This window comes from Cyclopterus lumpus, chromosome 11 (assembly GCF_009769545.1).
Source record: "Cyclopterus lumpus isolate fCycLum1 chromosome 11, fCycLum1.pri, whole genome shotgun sequence".
Classification (NCBI taxonomy): Eukaryota; Metazoa; Chordata; class Actinopteri; order Perciformes; family Cyclopteridae; genus Cyclopterus; species Cyclopterus lumpus.
This window is the reverse complement of record NC_046976.1, coordinates 14870748-14892146: the sequence shown is the minus strand read 5'-3', so window position 1 is coordinate 14892146 and position 21399 is coordinate 14870748. Positions and strand designations below refer to the sequence as shown.

The following is a 21399-nucleotide window of genomic DNA, read 5'->3' as shown; positions in this document are numbered from 1 at the left end:
GATTGATTGTTTTTGCAGCAGGTGCACGCCCACTTAAAAGTCTTCCATATGCTGTGACAGCTGGAGCTAACGTGCACTATACCCTTTATGTTTGCAGTACTTGTTCAGTACAGTCACGTTGGCTTGCAGAACCCTAAACACACTTCATTCTTACTGGGCTGTTCTTGTTGTGTGTTCCAGCTCAGCAGGTTGTTGTATTTAGCTCCCCGCTGCTGGAGCATTGAGAACTGTGGGGATAATGTTGATTTGCATGTAATTCACCTTTTTTGAAAAAACCTTTTGATTTTCAAGCTTCCCTCTTTCAAACACGGAGACGTCGTCGTGAACGAGTCCTACGCCGTCTGTTTCTACCTGGAGGTGAGGGAGCCTGTCCCATCCTCCGACGGATGACAATTTTAACACTACAGTTGGTCATTGTAAAGTGTGACATCAACTGTGTGCGTCTTTTCTCTCCTAATGGTAGAGTCAGTTTAAGTCTGAGGGAAATCAACTGATCCCAGACAGCCCTGCCGAACAGGCCCTGATGTACCAACGCATGTTTGAGGGTCTCTCCTACGAAAAACTCAGTAAGGCATCAATAATAATCCCTTAAATCCCCTTTTAATTCCCAGCCAAGAGTGTCTTGGCTGCAGTTATCATAAAGACAAATGTGAGCGTTATAGAGCTGGTGATATTCTCTACTTTTCTTATTGTAAGCAAATCCAATTAAAAGGCCAAGACAATAATACTGTGTGACATGTTTCCTTGTTACGATGCACAAAGTTTGTTCTGAGTCGCAAACACTGATCCAGTGCTGGAAATACACACTGCAATAAATGTGTGTTTTATCCGTGGCTAAACAGGGCCCCCATCAAATGTGCCTTTTCTCCTGTTTGAGTAATATTTCCAATAAACTACAGTACCCATCACCTTTTAGCCTTTTTAATTAAAGAATACCATATACAGTATATATTTGACCTGCTTTTCATACTGAAGGATATGTTGATGGTAAGAAATGGAACAATGTAGCTTTATCTTTAAACTATAAATGATTGATGTTTGAAGTGCTACACAATAAACTTGTGTGTCTGTGTCTAGATGCAGTTATCTACTATGAGTGGTTTGTCCCTGAAGAAGAGAGGCATGACTCTGCTCTAAAGAGAAACAGGGAAGCTCTGGCCACTGAGCTCAAGCTCTGGGAGGGTTACCTGCAGAAGGTAGTGCATGTGCAACACGCACACACAAACATGCATGCATGTACACCCACACACACATGTGCACGTTCAAACATAGCTTTATTTTTCACCTCTTTCCAGCTGAGCTCGGGCTCTCACCTGGCAGGACAGTCCTTCTCTCTGGCAGATGTGACCGTCTTTCCAACTGTTGCTACTCTCTTCAGATTCGGGTCAGTGGGGGGAGTGTGTGTGTGTGTGGGGGGGGGGCTGTTGCGATTACAAACAATCCTAATAAGGGACGTGTGTGTCTTGGCATGGCAGTTCAACTGTATCCCACCGCCTTTTCTTTAGATTGTCTGCCGAGCGTTACCCGAAACTGGGAGAGTACCACGCTCTGCTGAAGGAGCGGCCCGGCATCAAAGCCAGCTGGCCTCCTCACTGGCTGGAGAACCCCGAGGGACAAGACGCACTCAAAGACGTCTGAGGGTCACGGACTTTACAGCCGAGTCTCCCTGTACTGTTTTGGTTTCCATAAAAAATGCTTTTGGTCAACATAGTTCCAGCTCACACGTTGTCAAATGTGATAACGCTCTTTTAGTTATTTCTGCTAATGAATAGGAGAAAAAGTGTTCAGATTACCAGTCCTGAGTGTTCCTGTTGCAGCAACAGAAATGTGCTTGTTGTCAAACTCGCCTTTTTAAAAAAAATTTAGTTTGAAGGTTTTTGCCAGTCATGTTTCTGTCAAAGCTTTGCCAATAAATCAGTTGATAAACACCGGCTGCATTACACTGCAGCATGTGATGTTTGCAGAGGAACAGGCCAACATTCTAATTGTGGTGGTGCTGACGAGGCAGTTTTTGTTGCTTAGATTCATGTTGTGTGTACTGAACATGAATGTATGTTGTCTAATACATAGAAGCTACTAAAACAGCAGTTCAAATGCGTTTTGAGTCTTCCTTTGTTTTAGTTTCAACCTATTTCGTGGACTCCGCCCACAGCAAACACGTCTCATAGGCTTTGCAGACGGACTTGTGAACCCGTATATATTGGATATACAACTTTACTGAAACATGAGCCCAATAAAGCCAGGATGTCACCGCTGAGTAAGACAATTAGAGTATGGACTATAAGCCCTTAATGTGAGGGTCAAGTCTAGAAAAGAAAAAGGTAGATAGTCGTTGACAATGACCAGGTGGTTTTATTGTTTCAATGTCGGAGCCAAAACTGGTTTGCTTTGTACAAACACAAGTAAAGTAAATGCCGTGTTTGCATGACTTTGCATGTGAGATAAGATCATTTCCATAAAATGCGAACTTTTTTTTTTTTTTTTAAGTGCAGAGCTTTTAGACCTTCACAGCAGCTCTTGCACTTACATAAACAAAGTTGTACAGTCTTCTTATTTGTTAAGTTAGTGGTTTCTGGAAATCTAACTGACTCCTGACCTGACGAGCGTCGGTGAACCAGAATGGAAGGTGTGCAGACGGGTTCAGTTCTTCTTGATCGTGCTTCACACGTACACACTAACAGTCAGCTTATGATATTCCAAAACAAATGCCAAGTAGTGGCGTTATTAAGCCAAACATTAAAATGTGTTTTTACTTTTTGAAACAAAAGGCCTTGTGTAATTATGTAAGGGTTTAGATATCCTTTGTGCACAAGTACACATTAAATGCTAGTCATGCGTTTCCAGCCGAACCTGTGTATCCGGTATAGAGTCCTCTTTAAAAGGATGTGTCAATAGAAACTGTTTATGTCATTCTAGTCAAGCAAAATGAAGCTAATGAACTCACCCGTGCACGCTCCTCGGGTCACGCCCGCCCCACGCTCAAAAAAGAAGATCTGCACATTGATAAAGTCAAAGATTTTCTTTCAATTTTTTTCTTCTGAGTGGCGAGAATTTTCGACTGAAGATGAAATGATATGAGGATGTGAAATGTCACCAGGCATTAAAGTCACAAGCCACTTAAGTTCAGACTAAATGCTCTGAGGGCCTTACAATCGGGAGGGGTGGTTTTAAAACCTGTAATGACTTAATCACCGGACGCATTATCCCGAAAAGTAAATATTAAACTCAATTTCCGGTTCATACTTGTTTTTGGGGTTTCTACTCGTAACATGTTTACATGTTTTACATATGAGTTTTAATCTATGGTCGCACCTGTTTGTGGGTTGTTAGGCACTCGAGCGACCCAAATCTATGTGCAAAAGATCAGAGTTTTTCATTATGTTAAATCACTCCACAGCATTATATTAAAAAAGAATATTCCCATGGACATACTGCACATTGACACACACACATATAAAAACAGGCCTTTATTACCACAACTTGCTCAATAAAAGTTGTATACATGTTGCGCAATATAAAATGAACACACTTGTGAAACATTTCTCCCCTTTTCACTCGGTTCCCCATAATTAACTGTATGTCATACTTGATTATAAATGTCAGTATAATACTTTAGTTTATTTGATACATCAACTGTTAAGGCGTATAAATGACACTCAGGTGTTTGGTCCGTTTGTTCTATGGGTTTTATGTATTCAGAATCAGAATCAGAAACTTTTAATAGCCAACTAGGTTTACACCTACAAGGAACTTAAGGTGGTGGGTGGTGCAACATAGGACATCAGACATAACAAGCAACAACAAGCAACAACAGTAGACAACAATAAACAATCAACAAAGTGTTGCTCTAGCTGAGGTGTTGTGTAGATCAGCTATTAGCAGCTTAATATGCTCTTATCACAGAAGCCATTTTGAGGTGGCGCTGCAGGGTAAACACAGGTGGAATAATAACAATCGGACCCTATTGTGCATTTTTGGCTCAGCAGAATGTCTATGACACAAAGAATAGACTGGGATCATAATGCATTTAATCAAATACACCTGTTTCAAGGAGAAAGCCAACAGGTTTGCGTACGTGTGTCCTCCCAGCAGGTAAATGGCATCCTGTCTATAGATGTCAGCAGTTACGGAGAAACATTGTATTAATGCTATGTTCATTGCTCTGTGTGAAATCGGATGCGTGCTCGGTTTAGCTCACCTGATACTTAGGTACACACTCAGGTGGCAGGTTCCAATTAGGCAGCTTGCTGCGAGGCGTCAGCGAGCTTTTGTTAGGTGTTCTTTTTCTTCATTTTAATTGAGTTTTATTGAAATTGTATCAAATGTCCCTTTTTCTTTTCACTACTCCTGCTTATGGAACTGGTTCGTCAACATCCCTTTTTAAAAGCTCCTGCTGCCAAACCAGCTCATCTGCCCTTTTTATTATAGCACACGAGACCTGGACAAACGTGATTGCTTTAAATGCCCTAACTCTGGAAAGGAATGGATCACTGATGCAATAGAAATGATTACATTAGAAAAGTTATCTTTCAGACTGCAAAAAATGTGACGGAATATGCTGAAACTTGGGTGACAGTGGAATAGTAGTTGATTTTCTTATTATAAATTTAAAAAAGGAGATTGAAGGGAAAGAAAACTGAATTAAACTAGTAATTGTTGTCTTCTTTTTCCGTCAGTGCCGTTGTACAATGTATGAGTGGTGCTTTGGTTTAAATTGTTGTATTTGTTGTTTTGGAGGAGTTTGTCAAACAAGTTGTCTTTTTAATGCAAGAGAGCAGAAATAGTCTTTGTAAACTATTTCAAAATACATGTGCTGATACCGGCAACTCCTCAAGTCCACAACGCCTAGAGGTCAAAGGCCAACTCAGCGAAAGAGGAAGAAACGACAAGTAAATGTGAACAATGTAATTAGTGGGTTCTCGTTTTTTTTAATGTCACGGTCAAATAAGGATAAATTACATGGGTGGTGTCTATCACATTCAGTAGCAACTCATTTGTCCACTCTAAACTGCCACAGGTCTGTGCAGGAGGTGAGTGAAAAGTGCTGAGTCACAATGAGTTTTCAGCAGTCACATTTCAAGATGCTGCAAACACGCAATTAGACAAAAGCGAAGCAAATCCCCACAGTAATAGTTAACATGAAAGGCAATGGACCAAGATAATATCCACATAGTTTCCCACAGATATGGTATCAAATTGATGTCATTTTGAATGTTTTATTAAAATTACGATTCAATGTGAAGTTACACCTTCAGTGAATCAAATGATTGTTAATTACAATCACAGGTTATCAGGGTAATTATTATTGTCTCCTTCAGTGCACTTCAAAACTAATATTATTTCATTGTAGGATTCGTGTTTTTCTTTTGCTCTTATTCCATGGTCTGCGTGGCTGAGATCAAAGAGTATAATGCAAAGCAAGAGGGGTGTCTCCTCCACATGTGTGACTTTGATAATGGCTGCGGACCAATGCAGCCAGAGGCCTAAATCACGTTGAACTACTTTTAACTGAAACACGCCGGTGGTCAGTATGACGTCATGGCGTCTCGATTTAAAGGCAGGTCGATAAAAAAGGGAATCGGGTGTGAACTATCTTGACTGTCTTGTGCCGCAGATCTTTGGCGAAGGCAAAAACAAATGGTATGGGATCTAATTCCACCAATCCGGATGCGAAGGGGCTGGAGCTTCTTATATAAGCGGACGTTACACACCTTCTTCACTCCTCTCATCTTCTTCACTCCCTCCGCCTCGCACAACTTTCGGCCTTCACGCTCTAACCATGGCCCAGGACATGACTCTGCTGTGGGGCTCCGGCTCTCCGCCCTGTTGGAGGGTCATGATCGCGCTGGAGGAGAAGAACCTGCAGGGTTACAACCAGAAGCTGCTCTCGTTTGAGAAGGGGGAGCACAAGTCACCGGAAGTCTTGGCCATGAACCCCCGGGGACAGGTGCGTTCACTTCACACACATATAATGGGAATCTTGTGTCATTCTGCTTTTTTAAATTTAAATTTTTTTTTATATGCACACATTCACTTTTTAAACTTACCTGATATTTTCATTCCACTCTTTCCTTTTTAAAGCTTCCTGCCTTCAAACATAAAGCCTACGTCCTGAATGAGTCCAACGCTGCCTGCATCTACCTGGCGGTAAGAACTTGGCCCCTTATTAAAATTGTATACCACCAAGGAGGTAATAGGAGGGCTCGTTGTGCACTGTGTGTGCAACAATGCCTCGTAGACATCAGACACCCTACGCCTGCAGAGGAAAAGAAACCGGAGCGCCATGCAGCTGTTCATAAAGGTTCCTCTTTTCATGTTCCCAACAACAGAACCAGTTCCAGTCCCAGGGAACCCAGCTGATCCCTGACTGCCCAGCTGAACAAGCAATGATGTATCAGCGCATGTTTGAGGGTCTCACTCTGAACCAGAAAATGGGTGTGTTAATATTGACATGCAATGCTTTTTTAAATGTATGTTTTGCTAACCAATCTGTAGCTGTTGACTCAAACAGTTTTTACTTTAAAATGTTATTTATTTATTATTATTATACAGTTGAACTTAAAGACTTGGCTGTTGTTGCCGTTTAGAGGCCTCGTGGGACTTTAAACTTCATTGCTCTTGGCAACAAACTACACAACACACCGAACTGCCTTGTATAAACCTCTGAGACTTCACATGTCAGTTCCCCCAGGAACCTGAAATGTGCACTAATGAGCTGTGCATTCACTTTATAAAGCCATGGCACCATGCATTGAGTTTATGTAGTTCACCCCTTTTTTTTTTAATAAAAAAAAAAAGAAAGGTAATTTTAATTCCACAAAGGATCACATGTTTAGAAAAGCTTGCCTTCAAGTCACAAGACGGGGTACTTCCGTTTTGGGGGAGGGGAGCATTCCCAAACTCCCATCATCTCAAATGCAGTTCAGTGAACATTGTATTTTCTAAGGCGGCCGTGTCACATTTTTATTTGCCCTACTTTTACTGTCCTCAGTTTGAAACTCGTGTTGCGTAAACCTTTCTTGTATGACCGCCACACCAATGCGAGGGGAAATAAAAGCAATTGGTCCGAGCATAATGTGGGCGTGGATGTTGTAATCTTGAGTGGATAGATTTGCTTTTATAGCAGCTGTTATGACTGACTGCCTTTTGTTGTTGTTTGTTTGCATTTTTAGCGGATGTTATCTACTACACCTGGAAGGTTCCGGAGGGAGAGAGACACGACTCTGCTGTGAAGAGAAATAAAGAGGCTCTGATTGCTGAGCTTAAGCTGTGGGAGGGATACCTCAACAAGGTAAACCTGAACATGTATGCTCTGATGACTGTCCTTTTTTTAAATTTTTTTATTTTTTGGCATTGATTTTAAGAATGCAGATATCCAATCAGTTTGAGATACTTCATGTCTGTTTAGTCAATATTAAGTTACCACCAAAAGATGGTGTCTGCCATTCGTGGATGTATTTATGCCTCCGGCGCAGTAGCGTCTCTCAAAGGACATAACGTAGCACTCTGTTTCCCCCGTCTCCACCGACACTGAAAATGTAGTTTCTGAAACTCTTCTGGCTGGAGTTTTACAAATGCAACATTTTTAGTGACCTAAAATGTAAAGTGTGCATTTACAAGAAATACCCGTGTACAACTATAGGCTTCGGTTAGCTTTAGAGGAGCTAGTTGGCAATTTTATTTTTTTTTAAAGCTAATGACCATCCATCATAGCTAACATTTATGTTAATTGTGATAGGGATAATGGCAAATGAATGCTGCTGTCAAATCTGCCACCACGTGGTCTAACTCTCTTTTTTTTTTTTTTTCTTTTTCTTCTAGGGTCCAGGTTCTTTCCTGGCCGGAAACAAGTTTTCACTGGCTGATGTGGTTGTTTATCCAAGCATCGCTTATCTCTTCCGTTTCCAGTACGTGGGTTAAATTACTGAACGTCTTTTTAAGTGCACTAATTACAAAGTAATTGTAGTTCACATCAACTTTTCTTGTTTCTTTAGGTTATGTGGAGAGCGTTACCCTAACCTGGCAGCCTACTATAACTCCCTAAAGGACCGAGCCAGCATCAAAGCCTCCTGGCCTCCGACCTGGCTGGAATCTCCAGATAAATCCGCCATGCTCAAAGACTTCTGAGACTCAAACACACATCAGCTGAACCACTGGAACTGTTCCTGTTGCGTAATATGTAACCACTCCTTGCATTGCACTATTCTAGCTGGCTGCACTTTTTAAGAAATATGCATTTGCTGTGGTTATTAATTGCCTAACATAATGTGTGTGTGTGTGTGTGTGTGGTCTAAAACTGTGCTGTAAACAATAAACATTGAATTTCAGCGTTTCATTTCATTATTTATTTTTTTTAATTGGCGTAAAGGGAGCAATGGTATTGGAATACTAGAACGTTTCGCAATAAATTTAGATGTTGTGGCTACTACCAAGAGGTATGTGTGCCATTGACTGGGCCGTGCCTTACTCAGAGTCCCTCACCTTCCCCTCTCCAAGCCCATTAGTGATTAGTGAAACAGCCACTTCATCCCGCTCAGCACCCAGAGGTGTTCTGGTCGCAAAGATTGTAACTACACTATGGGGAGACAGGCAGGTTCTGCTCAAGCTCATCAATACATCTGACAGGCCTGCAACGCTTGAAGACATGGATGCTGCTGAACAGACGGAGGTTCCCCCAATCAGCATTATAATACGGATAAAAAATATAAAGTTTAAGCGGATTTGAAGTTTTACTCCATTGGATCCCATTCATTTTTTTATTCCATAAATAAATAAATAATTTGAAAATGTGAAAAGATAAGATATCTGAAAATATACAGTAATAGTTGAAGGTTCTGTCAACATTTTAAAATTTAAATGGTGTCTTCAGCTGAAAGTATGAAGATCTTATTAGCTTTTAAAGTTGAAGACTTTCTCCAGTGTGGTCTAATTCAAAATAATAACCATAAAAGATTTATAATAGGAACATATGAAAAGTAAGAAATATGAAAAGTCTTTCCGCACGATTCCCGAAGGAGCTGAATATTTTAAGATTTAAACGGTTTCAATAGCTGAAAATATGAAGGACTAGTTACAGTTTAAAATATATACGGAAGAAATAGAATAAGTTAAAGTTGAATAAAGATTTGAAGAACAATAGTTGGACTGCTGAAGCATTCCAACAAAGAAGCCCGCAGGAGAACATTCAGTGTGGCTTGCAGCAGCCAGGCTCTATTAAATGCTTTGAGCTTCCAAATGTGATTGTGAATCTGGACTTTGAGAGGTCCAGTGAAAAACTTGCTTCAAAAATAGGTTATATTTGGTTTCTATCACATTGAAACACTGGAAATGTGTGTGTGTGTATACGGTATATCAGCCCAACCTAATTTAAGCATATATTTCATGTAAAAAATACATTGTCACCGTTATTGTACTAAACCTTGTACTGATAAATAAAATATGACATTTGTTCTGAGCTGGTGGATGATGCAGATACTTGTCAGACCTGTAATGAGGAGACTAACTACCTGTTCGACACATGTCAAGACAACTTTCTTCAGAGTACAGGTACATTACTCGTTCTGCTTCCAACTGAGGAACTGCATGCCCAGCGCTCCAGACACTGTTGCTTAGTTATGGGCTCTGTTGGTCGGTCCAAACATCATTTGATTGCTGTTTAAGCTGCAGAGGATTATTGTGTGTAAACAAAAGTAGTAAAATGTGAAGAACATCAATCAGTCTGCTTTATTCATTTGAAAGTGAGTATTCATATTTATTAACAATAAACAATGTCTTTCACCTTTGCAAGTTTAAAAAGTTTTAAATATAAATTTCGGTTTAGGTCTGCGTAAAGGGAATATAACTGTTTATACGTGAACATATTGGAGCATTTAGTCTTAAACAGGAAGTTTGTAGTTCTGACAACAAAGGCCACTAAACTCAAATAAACCTCCATCGCTTTGGCTTTGTGCCATTCTGCTCCTTGAACTTGAAACGTTCCTGTCATTCCCTCTACGTCCAAAAGGTGGCATCACACTGCACAAACAGAACATTACCTTGAACTTTTTCATACAAAGGGATGTTTCTCAAGTTAAACTATCATTTTTCCTTCTAAAGTTGACAGATCAGCCCTCAGTCGGTACATCCTAATGCTTAAAAGTATAATTTTTTATATTAAAGCTGCTCGAGCAAAAATCTTGTTCTGACGGAGTGAAGATGGAAATCAGTGACAGGGTTTAACATCCCAGAAAAAGACCAACAGCAAACTCACATTTAGAATAGGTCAGCAGAGCAAAAGTAAACAGTGTGGACACTATTTAAATGTTTTGAGCATCCGAATGTTGATTTTTGATCTGGACTTTAAGAAAGTCAATAAACCTATCATATGATCAAAGTCTGCATTGGGCTGCCTTTAAAAGATTTATGTTTTCACGAATCCTCACTGGCCTCATAACCGAGAAGATGGAAACACATCTGATTTTGGGGGTTCTGCTGTCTATCTGCAGCCTCTCCTTTAGTCAAGGTAATGCATTACATGTAATAGGATGTATTGGATATGTATGTGTTTGTACATCTAAAAGTGTGTGTTCTTTTCCATTAATTTAGAATGTGATCAACAGCTTCTGGAGAATATGGATTTCCCTGGATCAGGCATCAAATTTGTCTTTTCTCCTGATGTCAGCCACTGTCAGCAGCTTTGCACCCAGCACCCCGCCTGTCTCTTCTTCACCTTTGTTCGTGCGGACTGGACCGGGGACAACAGGTACAAAACAATCAGTGCAGCCATGAATTTAAATAAGTAATAGAGAAATTAAATATGATAACTATTTTTTAATTTGTGTATAATCTCCTGAAACTAAGAATCCCAGTGTTTCCGCTATAGAATGATTCGTTTATATCTAGGCAGAGAGCTATACCTCTTCAAGGAGTATGCCATATTGCACCTCCATCTTTCTACAGCAGTCCATAGAACAATCCAAACACTGGCTCTACACACACACTCACTCACACACGCACACACACACACACACACACACACACACACACACACACACACACACACACACACACACACACACACACACACACACACACACACACGCACACACGAAAAACATCTGCCTCTCTCTGCAGGCACTTCTACTGTTACCTCAAGACCACTCCCTCTGGACAGCCCAATTTGAGGACTCCATTATTGGGTGCCACCTCTGGATTTTCTCTCAAAAACTGCAACGCAGATCCACGTAGGCTTACACAACCTTTGTAACTAACAAGCAACAGGGTTATGCAATTCAATTATAAAATAAGATGAATTGTAATCAGTTACGATTACTGAGAAAAAATAAACAAAAAGTAAATGATTAAATTAGACTTGGTAATCAACAATGTTGGTGTTTTATTGCCTAAAGTTTAAAACACGTGTTAGAAACAGTAATCAAATCAACAGAGTAACTAGTAACTGTTGGGGCAACACCCCTCTTGTCCTCGGGTGACGGTAGCTTGTGCAACTTCTTTGAATATACCATTTAAGGTCGCATGTGTTTGCATGTGTCTAAAGTACCAGAACAGGGTTCAATGCAACTTCAGGACACCAATTAAGACCGACATGTACTGAGTTCATCTTAGTGGACACAAGCCAAAACATTATTGATTATAGAGGCCCGGGGCAGTTGAGGTGAAGAAAAACGGTTTTGTCATCATTATGTAGCTCAGTAGATCAAACACAGTTATTTGTTTTCTAAATTTCTGTAAACGTATAAAGGATGGAGATCTTGGACTGAAACGTTAGCAGTAATTTCTGACAACCTCACTTGGAGGCTCAGAGATTCCTGTTCTATTAAGCTGAATGTTTCAGGACTTGTCTGCAGAGTAACTAGTAACCTGTAACCTTTTACATTTCTAACCTTCCATACACTGTTAATTATCGATCCATGACCCCACTCTTCTGTACACTCTCTGTCTACCAGAGCCTTGTCTGCCTCAGCTTTACCATAACGTAGACTTCCCAGGGGCAGACTACCGCAGCTTGTTTACAGCCGACTATGAGGAGTGTCAGAGAGCCTGCACACAGGACCATGGCTGTCAGTTCTTTACTTTTGTCAATGTGGGCTACACATCAGAGAATATCAGGTAAAACTGGATCACACAATGTTTCACTGCTGTTGAAGTCAAATTGTCACGTTATCCTGTCCCACTAGTTGTTACACACAGTTAGTGTAATTCAATGAGTGGGAGGCTTTGCTCTGGCACCACCAGGGTGCCGACATAGGCTCTCCAGGGCTCTCTGATTCCCTAACTATGCATGTTCTTGTTCTGTTTTAGGTACAAGTGCCACCTTAAATTCAGCTGGGCGGTACCGATAATTCCTATTGTTCAAAGAAAAATGTATGTAGTATCTGGATTTTCCGAACCAGCACACACAACTCAAGGATCTAAACCAGGTGCACAAACAATCAGAGCAAATGCATTTGGAATATAAACTCTGCAGATTGTTGTGCATGCTTTATTAATGTGATGCCCATGTTTTGTTCAGCATGTAAGGGAAAGCTTTTTCCGAGCACTGACATCCAAGGAAATGACCTTGTGACTGTTCGTGCTGCCTCTCCTGAACACTGCCAGACTCTGTGCTCTGCTCATCCAGACTGCACCTTCTTCACTTTTGTCAGGTAGTCAAACAGTTTTCTCCAATAAAACAATACAATAAGTAAATAGAAAGTGCTTTTAGTAGCCTGTTTATTGTTCCAGCAATTTACCTGACGTGTTTACCCGATGTGGTTAAATATGTAATTGTCCTTTTCAGTCAGATCTATTCTCAAAATATAGACTTTATTCAAGGTTACATTTTTGTTTTGCAGCAACAACTTCAATTGTCAGCTGAAGGAAAACAAAAAGGAAATGGTTTTCAAAGCCGGAGCAGGATTCACATCTGGATTACCAGCACGGTTCTGTCAGCCGGATAACAGTATGTATTATTTAACTGAAACTGTCAGAGAGGACACACTTCAGATTCAATAATTCATTGTTATACATTTTCCCCGTGGCATTGGTCACTCTAGTCTTCACTTACTCAATGAAAACAATTATTGGTTGGATTGACACAACATGTTCTCCAGACGTTGATGGTTCCCAGATGATCCATCCTAATCCTTTTGGTGAATCCCTGTCTTTTGAGTTGAGGGAATTGTCACAAATAATTATGAATGGACTGCCATGGATTTAACTAAACACCTTCATGCTTCCCTCAGGATGAAGCGCACTTTTCATGGTTGTCTTATAGCAGCATGCCGTGGCCTTGTTTGCATTATAAAGCTCTTTATTCGTAGCAGTTAGAACAACTTTATCGATCTATCTTTTCCGTTTATTGTTGGTGAAGTGTTGTAGTTTATCCAGCAGCAGCAGTCTAACCGTGTTCTTCTCTATCAGGCTGGATTCAGGTCGCTCTTGAAGAAGTAGATTTCCAGTACAGTGACATTCGATACGAGCTGATGGACGATGCACACACTTGCCAGATGACCTGTAATGAGGATGCTAACTGCCAGTTCTACACCTATGTCAAAGCAAACACATCTGACATTGAGTACAGGTACATTAATCATACCTTCACACAAATGCTTTTCTTTTTTTTCTGAATAACATTGCTCCAACAATTCAGGCAATACCCAGAAAATATTAAACTTGATCATCAGTCAGACACCATTGTCGCCCCCTCCTTAAATTATTACCGCTGTATTCATGGTGCATATTTGAAGATGCTGTTATTGATCTTGTGTTTTAGGCGCCGCTGCTATCTCAAGCGTGCCATCACCATGCCTGCTCCTCCTAAAGTGACCAAAGTGACCAATGCTGTATCAGGCTTCCAACTGAGGAACTGCATGCGCAGCGCTCCAGTCACTGTTGCTTAGTTATGGGCTCTGTTGGTCGGTCCAAACATCATTTGATTGCTGTTTAAGCTGCAGAGGATTATTGTTGTGTGTAAACAAGAGCAATAAAACGGGAAGAACATCAGTCTGCTTTCAGCCTGCTTTATTTATTTGAAAGTTTGGATTCTTGCATGACATGTGCATGGAGAAGGGAAAAAGTCTGACTGGAGGTATATAGAACATGTAATGTATTGTTGTGAGATATTAACATGGTTTCTCACTGTTTAATCTGTCACAGTATGTCACGTTATTTCCATAGACTGAAATCCTAGGAATCAATATAGAATTTGCCTCTCCTGAACACACTCATGCCTTGTGGACAATGTACCTACGTCTCTCAAACAAGGTGTGTTTGCGTACAAAATTTCCGTCTAAGAAGTACCATGTTTGACAAATAATTAGCAAAGAGAAAGTTTTGCTGGTTGACAATGTCCTAAGTTGTGTGATCTTAAGAAAGGCCACTCTCATATCTAATCACAGAGCTAAAGCCAGCCGGTAATTAGCTTAGCTTAGCAGCTAGCTTAGCTCTGCATAACGTTGAAATATGCCTACCTGCACCTCTACGGTTAACCATTAATATGTCATATTTCTATAAAAAAACAAAATAAAAACACATAGTTGTGGTTTTTGTGTGGATTTACAAGCATATGTTTGTGTTCGTCCAGAGTTTGTTAGCCTAATCTGTAGAAGAACACCAAAACAATGAGCTGAAACACGCTAAAGCAGGTCTGCTGATAGTTCTCTCCGGGTTTGTCTACACAGTCACAGATTAGTGAAGCTATAATGCTGTGTATGTAATGGATTTCAAAACCTTCTGTTCTTTGGTTTTGGTGCCATTTGGTTCTTTTTCTTCGTTGGTTCTTTTCCCGTTGTTTTCTGTAGTTTAGCCAGCAGGAGCAGTCTCACCCTGTTCCTCTTTGAGAACGGACTGTAGATTTCTTGGGTTCTGACTTTTGCAATGTGTTGACGAGTCATGCAGAGGCATGCCAGAGGACTTGTACATAGGATCCCAGTACTGCCAGTACTTCACCTATGTCACTAAGCTTCTCTACGGCTGGTTTCAGGTGGGTCTTTGCGTAATGCATCCATGCAGACATGCACTCACAAACTCAAGTATTGTCAAACAGTGATGACGCTGCATTAGGTGACATTGCACATGCACAAGACATACAACTGATAAAAGTGTAGTAGTAAATAATGCACGCAGACATCATGTAACAGTATACTCAATTAGAGTTAAAATGTGATTGTCTAATGAAGCAACACTTTCAGTTAATTGGTTGTATTTTTTTACATACAATTGATCTTGGCACATTGTAAATTATGCTGATTGAGATTTATATTATTGCATGGCTGCTCCTTAAATTGGCTATTGTTGTGTCTGGACTCTCCTTGAAGAAATGTGTGTTCAATGCTCCACACGCACACATATCATCAAATCAAATATTCAGCACTACTGATTAGATAAGTTGATGTACACAACAGAGGAGAAGTCTCACTCACTTCCTGATTTCACTTCTCTCTTTATTTCTTCTTTTTCCCATCTGCCTCACAGCATCTCTTCCTCTTTTCAGCGTGAACAACAGCGCCGGCCGGCCTACTCCGTACACCCTCGCCTCACATACACACTCACAAACACGCACGCACTTCCCTCCATCTTTCTTCGTTGTTCCCTCCCCTCTTTCCAGTCTTTCCCCTCTTCCCCTCTGGCGTCCCCTCCCCCGTGGGAAACCCAGTGCAGTGTGACTGTGGTTGTCCTTCCTGGAAGCTGTGGTGGTGACTCTGTCTCCTCCGCTCAGAGGCAAGAATAGTGCCAGCCACCCCGTGTGAGCGTGTGTGTCTATGTTTGTATGTTGTCTGAGTGCATGTGGGTGTGTGTGTGTGTGCATGCATGCGCCCTCCACAAACATTCCACCACCGTACCGTCCGTCCGACCACCGGCCGGCCTCGCACGAGAGCTACGCCGCCACCGCGGTTCAGTCCTGACGCCAGCCCTGAAGACTCACATTACACACAAAGACACACACACACGCGGGGCACATGAGACGGACTTAAGCACACACTAGCACACTCGCTCAAATAAACAATGTGCACTTTGCGGAACACACACACTTTTGGACCGCAGACCACAGACATAGCATCCTGAAGTAGATCAAAGCTTTCTTCAGCAGTAAACACACACAAGGCTCTTCTCTGCTCTCTCATCCTCGCGGAGCCGTTTTGGTGAGGCACGGCACAATTATGCTGATCTTCTTGAGAAACAACTCGTTAGAACCGTCATTCATCATTGTTTGAGGGTTTTCACCCTGCACGCTCTGGCCGACTCTCGGTGATTCACACTATTTCTCTCCCTTTGCTTTTAAACCCTCGCAATCCCTCTCGTCTCTCCTTAACCCTGTCTCCTGCCTCCCTCCCACCCTGTTATTGAACGTCTACGCCAAAGCAGTCACCCAACCACAGACCTTCAGATGTTTTTCTTTGTTTTCCCCTCTCGCAGTCTCTCCATTCTCCCTCTCGCCCTCTTCTTAACATTCTGTCAATTGTTGAGGAGACAGTGGCGCAGACAAACAGGGAGAGAAGATATCCGCTGGTGTACCACAAGATTGGGAGAGAAAGAATTGGCAGAGAGACAGCAGAGGAGAGGAAGATGCATTGACTGATATGAGGGAAAAGTTAATTACAGGGGACTGCCAATTAGAGGGTAAAGTGATGGGTCTGTTGGCTTCATCGCGGCATCCCAAAAACATCACCAGCTCCCACCATGTTTATCCTCTGCAGCCACAAGACCACAGCTCCCATCAGTCATCACTGGAGACAGCTGAGATAAAGAGGGGGTTACGGCTGGAGAACATGCAAGCCGTGTTTGCAGACATGGCTTAAAGGGATAAGTAGGTAACGTGTAGCGTCCAACCATTCGGTTTCCATTTGTATTGATAGCAGAGAGCTGCAAGTACATGTTGCCATTTGCTTAGAGTCAGAAAAAAAACATGAACAATGGTAAAGGCACTTAGTTTTTATAGAGATTTTTTAAACATTCTTCCGACTATGAACATTTAATCAAATGTATAAAATGTTTTGGGAAAAAAACAAATATCACAGTTAAAAGGCGCTCTGTTGAGCGTTATGGCTCTGTTGGAAACATGAAGTGGAATTTATTCAAATCTTCTATTCTTTCACATTCCTTCATTCTTCTGTTATATATGATTGTTTCTGATTATCTGAAACTTTACCCACAGTCTGATATGGCTTTTAGAGTCCCTTAAAAGCAAAGACAATCATCTACGGTTCAATACGTCTTTCAACAACAGTTTCATATTTGCGACATGGCGCACATGGGAGCTCCATGTTCACTGGATAGAGTTCATTTGGAAAACAAAACCAGAGTTGACTCTCAGAAAGCTCCGATCTCAGTCCCCCATCCCTGGGCTGACTTGGCTTGTACGCTCAAGCCCCTGCGCTGAGCTTTGGGAGACCCCAGAGGTGCAAAGGGCCTGAAAGAGACCTGCAGTGGGCCGGAAGATGATGAAATAGAAGAAGAGAAAGAGGTAGAAGGAGAGGAAGAGGAAGGGGTGTGGAGGTGAAGGGGCGAGGCCCTGGTGGCGCTGTGAGGAGACGACTGGGTTGGTCTGGAGGAGGCTAGGACCGGGGACGCTGCCAGGGAGGGCAACCTGTGGATGATGGCCAGGGCTGTAGGCGCAAGGAGTGGTGGAACACCCTGCTGGCAGCCAGCCAGGGGGCCGAGGCGGAGGGAGGCGTGTGACGGGTAGCTCCCCAGTAGGGCCAGATCCCTTTGCCCACTGGGGAAAGGAGGTGAGGAGGAGGCCGGTGAGGTGGGGGAGATCTGAGGGAAGGATGCCCAAGGCCATGGAGGAAAGGGCAGGGCGGAGGCGGGGGCCGACTGTAGGAGAAGGGGGTCTAGCTCGCTTGCACAGTGAGAAAGGTGGGAGATCAGGCGGGTTCCTATAGGGTCCGGGGACTCCCCGTCAAGAGAGCTGAGGTACCGCACCACCTCTCCAACGCACTCCCTAAAGCCCAAGGTCCTGTAGTCGACTGCCAGGTCCCTTGCATCAAAGTAACCTGAGAGAGAAAAAGAGAGCTTAGTCATACAATGAATAATAGTAACAGAATGCAGTTCGTCATAAGAAATCGAATTACTGTGCACGTCCAAAAAAAAAGAGGATAATAAATCAGTATACGTCTTTTTGATCGGTTTTGGATGTTTTCCAGCATTATTCAACAGGCTTTTTTTGGTCCACAATGAGAAGTCTCACCTTTCCCTCCCATGGCATGTAGGAGTTTGAGGTGGTCCACAGTCATCTGCAGGATCTCTGCCTTTTCCAGCTTCGATGAGCCCTGAAGAGAAAATCACGATTTTACTCAGTCGCATCACATTTCACGAAGCCGGTGTCCTACTTCTGATGTGGAAGGAGAATAATGGTAATCGATCGTGGATTTTTGAGCGGCCACCTGTTTTTCAAAAGCACTGGGCACCAGCCTCCTGAGCTCAGACAGGCTGTGGTTGATCCGGTCTCTGCGCCTCTTCTCTATGATCTAAGCATGAAGAGCAGAGGAACAGTCAGGGCCAACCAAAACAACAGGACTAAAGAGATTAAGATCCAAGGCTATAATCCACTCACCCCTCTTCTCTTCTTTCGGGCCAGAATCTGTGAGGCGCTGCCAGGAGACATGGACCCCGTGACTGGGCTGAGATAGAGAGAGAGAGAGAGAAAGGGAGATGAGAGAAATAGGAGGATGGTATTGGCACGGAGAGAAACATTTTCAATTTGATTCTCCTGCATATTGTTATTATTACCCTCCTTAATATGACACAGAGGCAGGATGACACATCATCTCCCTTCAATCTAATTTGTTTTTTGGGCACAGAACAGCAGAGCAGTGCCCGGGAGAGGAGGGAAGACAAGATTGTTTTTGGTTTAATGCATTTCTAGACATTAGTCTCAGTGAAATGACATGCTGTTCTCCTTTCCATCTGAGCGAAAAGCTCTTTTAGAAAGATGATTATATGGCCTCGGGGCGACGCTTTCGCTCGCATGCAGCTTTTTCGAGTACAGCCACTCAATATGGCTTGTGTTTGTTTGTGAACTCTCATCTTAAGGGTCTGACAGCTTGGAGATCCCTTTAAACTGCCCCACCAAAGACTTACTGGATTTCTATTAGATTTCAGCATGGAGGCTGCCAATTTATCTGTGTGTTTTTGTTTAGGTTCATGTTTGATGGGCTGACTTTAAAAGGCGTCACTGTCTTCTGTTTGCATGAAACAACAATTTGATTTATTCTAACCGTCTTTAGTGTTACTGCCTGTCTTGGTGCGTGTGATGTTCCCAGTATTGCTGTGAATGTGTTTTTTATATGCTGTAGATGCATATGTTACAAACACACGCCGCTTTAATCCACACTGCGGTAAATCCAGATGAGGAATTTGAAAAGCAAATTGTTGTCTCGACTTGTAAAGAGTGTGTGTAGTGTTAGGAGTCATTTAGTATAGACTGCAGTTATTAAACAGCTAGGCATTGTAGGTCACAATTGCATTCAAAGATTCATCTGTTTTGTTGTTGTTCTTTTTTTAAATAAAAAAATAAATATTTCTGCATATATTTAACTATATTCATATGAATAAGGAACAAATTATGATTATTTATATGAATTTATGACACTCAAATATCCTGTAATAATACATTTAAAGTCTTTAGAAATATCAGTATTTTTGACAGTGAATTAAATCTCCCAATGAAGCTTAATTTGTGTAGGCCTATACGTTATGCATTGAAGTATAATCAAATAACATCATTGCATTCACACACACAAAGTGCCTCAAAATATTCCTACAAAATGCAACAAACTCCTGAATATATTTAATGTTGGGTTGTACCTCACTATTGCTTTGGTATTTATGTTTTAATGCAACATCAAGAAGTTCTTGATCTAGAAATAGAACTAGAACCTGAACTATGACATAACAATAATAGTTAAAGAAATATTTTGGATTCCTTATTTGTGAATGATGACTTCAAACAATATATGTGATCTAAACTTATTTTCTATATGAAATACATTTATTTTCAAATGATACAATGTCAGAAAATTGTGCTCATGACTTCAACCCGGCTCTATGCTTCAGACATGACAGGCCTTACATCATTTTGAACCTAGACCTCTACATTTACCCACATGGGCAAGTAGAGGAGAAAAAACACGACTGTTTTATTCAGAGGAAAAAAATGCATGAATGTATATTTCAGTGAATATGGATTTGCTTTAGGAGGCCTAAAGTTGAACTTTAAACTGATAGCTCTACTTTTTGGAAGCTGTGTCACTTGTGTGTCAAAAAATGTGAACATTCGAGATAAATTACAGAAAATGTTGAAGAATAGGAGTCGTAATTAATGTTTTAAAATGATGAGCCACATCAGCGTCTGAGATTTAAAAACTGGAACTTTTCCTGTCGTCTTTCAACTCGTCTGTAATTTCATGCACGGCAGCATTGAAGTGTCGAAATGCTTGTAAAGCACACAGATCGCTGCCAAGTATGTTCAGGATAAATTAAGTCTTCAGCTACTAATTTCAGCCGTGTACCACGTCAAGTATAACTGGAGGGCGAGTGTTACGACCTCAGGTGTGGCTGGCGGATGCTCACCAATAGCCGTCTTCTTGTCCCACGTCAATAAACTCGTCTGTGTCCGAGTCTGGGGAGCTGTAGTCGTGAGGTCTCTTCATGGCTGGACCGGTGTACAGATGGCCGGATGACGGACTGATATGGATCTGAGTGATCTCGTCGGTGCTGCGTGGAGGCAACGCGCCGAAGTCTCAACCGTAGACGAAGCGCTCTCTGTCTCTCTTGCGCCGTTATTTATAAAAGCCTTGTTGTCCTTAGTTACTTCTTGTCTCTTGTGTTTGTCTTCCTTGGCGTTTTCTTCCGTCCTGTCCTCCTGTGAGTCAGCGGTGCCACTCGATCGACCCCCGAGGGCCCATGACAACTAAGAAAATTCACAAGCTGCTTTAGTCTTTTACTCTGTCACTGGCATCCAATCATAGTCTCTCGCTCTCTCTCTCTCTCTCCCTGTTATGTCTCTCTTGGCTCCCGCTCTCTCTGTCACAGCCGCCCAATGACAAAATAGGACTTTGGCAGTCGGGGCAGGGTTGCCAGTTTTGGCTCCCCCCGCCTCTTCTCCCTGTCCCTCCTCCCTCCCTTTAATCTGGCCTTCCCCACTTTGTCACCCTCCCTCCCTCCCTACCCCCCACCCAGCCCCATCTTTCCACCCCTAGTCATCCTCAGTCAATTAGCCTTCCATCTCATCCTGCTCTCCTTCCGTCATTCTTTCTGTCCTCCTTTCTATCTATTTCTGCTCCTTTAATTACACTGCTTTCTAGAACAATGGCGGCGGGAGGGAGGGAAGGAGAGAGGTGAGGAGTGTGTGAATGATGGACTGTGAAAAAACACTCCTTCATCCACAGGGGAGTGTGTGACAGTGCCCAAAGCTTG

General features: G+C 42.0%; 4 protein-coding genes across 4 annotated transcripts; 3 read left to right on the top strand and 1 right to left on the bottom strand.

The window, feature by feature from the left end:
- LOC117739515 (glutathione S-transferase A-like) lies at positions 1 to 2099 on the top strand. Its single transcript, XM_034545963.1, has 5 exons — positions 1 to 357; positions 464 to 566; positions 1078 to 1196; positions 1296 to 1384; positions 1506 to 2099. Exons 2-5 carry the CDS (start codon positions 524 to 526, stop codon positions 1636 to 1638), a joined length of 384 nt encoding a protein of 127 aa, XP_034401854.1. The 5' UTR covers positions 1 to 357; positions 464 to 523; the 3' UTR covers positions 1639 to 2099.
- A 3582-nt stretch (positions 2100 to 5681) lies between these two features.
- On the top strand, positions 5682 to 8328 carry LOC117739449 (glutathione S-transferase A-like). Its single transcript, XM_034545859.1, has 6 exons — positions 5682 to 5947; positions 6082 to 6147; positions 6330 to 6435; positions 7173 to 7291; positions 7822 to 7907; positions 7995 to 8328. Exons 1-6 carry the CDS (start codon positions 5780 to 5782, stop codon positions 8125 to 8127), a joined length of 678 nt encoding a protein of 225 aa, XP_034401750.1. The 5' UTR covers positions 5682 to 5779; the 3' UTR covers positions 8128 to 8328.
- A 2112-nt stretch (positions 8329 to 10440) lies between these two features.
- On the top strand, positions 10441 to 13880 carry LOC117739179 (coagulation factor XI-like). Its single transcript, XM_034545477.1, has 9 exons — positions 10441 to 10501; positions 10585 to 10741; positions 11113 to 11222; positions 11946 to 12108; positions 12301 to 12419; positions 12512 to 12644; positions 12834 to 12940; positions 13402 to 13561; positions 13754 to 13880. Exons 1-9 carry the CDS (start codon positions 10441 to 10443, stop codon positions 13878 to 13880), a joined length of 1137 nt encoding a protein of 378 aa, XP_034401368.1.
- A 3304-nt stretch (positions 13881 to 17184) lies between these two features.
- Positions 17185 to 20633, bottom strand: heyl (hes related family bHLH transcription factor with YRPW motif like). Its single transcript, XM_034545796.1, has 5 exons — positions 20554 to 20633; positions 18536 to 18602; positions 18366 to 18449; positions 18170 to 18251; positions 17185 to 17975 (listed from the first exon to the last, which is right to left on the bottom strand). Exons 1-5 carry the CDS (start codon positions 20631 to 20633, stop codon positions 17290 to 17292), a joined length of 999 nt encoding a protein of 332 aa, XP_034401687.1. The 3' UTR covers positions 17185 to 17289.
- Positions 20634 to 21399: the final 766 nt, after the last annotated feature.

Excerpts from the sequence above, each read along its gene's own strand:
- heyl (XM_034545796.1), bottom strand. The coding sequence starts at position 20,633 with ATGAAGAGACCTCACGACTACAGCTCCCCAGACTCGGACACAGACGAG. Across the intron at positions 18,252-18,365 it reads CCAGTGCTTTTGAAAAACAG|GGCTCATCGAAGCTGGAAAA; the intron begins GTGGCCGCTCAA and ends TTTTCTCTTCAG. Across the intron at positions 17,976-18,169 it reads ACATGCCATGGGAGGGAAAG|GTTACTTTGATGCAAGGGAC; the intron begins GTGAGACTTCTC and ends TTTCTCTCTCAG.
- LOC117739515 (XM_034545963.1), top strand. The coding sequence starts at position 524 with ATGTACCAACGCATGTTTGAGGGTCTCTCCTACGAAAAACTCA. Across the intron at positions 567-1,077 it reads TCTCTCCTACGAAAAACTCA|ATGCAGTTATCTACTATGAG; the intron begins GTAAGGCATCAA and ends GTCTGTGTCTAG. Across the intron at positions 1,385-1,505 it reads GCTACTCTCTTCAGATTCGG|ATTGTCTGCCGAGCGTTACC; the intron begins GTCAGTGGGGGG and ends CCTTTTCTTTAG.
- LOC117739449 (XM_034545859.1), top strand. The coding sequence starts at position 5,780 with ATGGCCCAGGACATGACTCTGCTGTGGGGCTCCGGCTCTCCGCCCTGT. Across the intron at positions 6,436-7,172 it reads CACTCTGAACCAGAAAATGG|CGGATGTTATCTACTACACC; the intron begins GTGTGTTAATAT and ends TTGCATTTTTAG. Across the intron at positions 7,292-7,821 it reads GGGAGGGATACCTCAACAAG|GGTCCAGGTTCTTTCCTGGC; the intron begins GTAAACCTGAAC and ends TTTTTCTTCTAG.
- LOC117739179 (XM_034545477.1), top strand. The coding sequence starts at position 10,441 with ATGGAAACACATCTGATTTTGGGGGTTCTGCTGTCTATCTGCAGCCTC. Across the intron at positions 12,645-12,833 it reads ACCTTCTTCACTTTTGTCAG|CAACAACTTCAATTGTCAGC; the intron begins GTAGTCAAACAG and ends TTTGTTTTGCAG. Across the intron at positions 12,941-13,401 it reads GTTCTGTCAGCCGGATAACA|GCTGGATTCAGGTCGCTCTT; the intron begins GTATGTATTATT and ends CTTCTCTATCAG.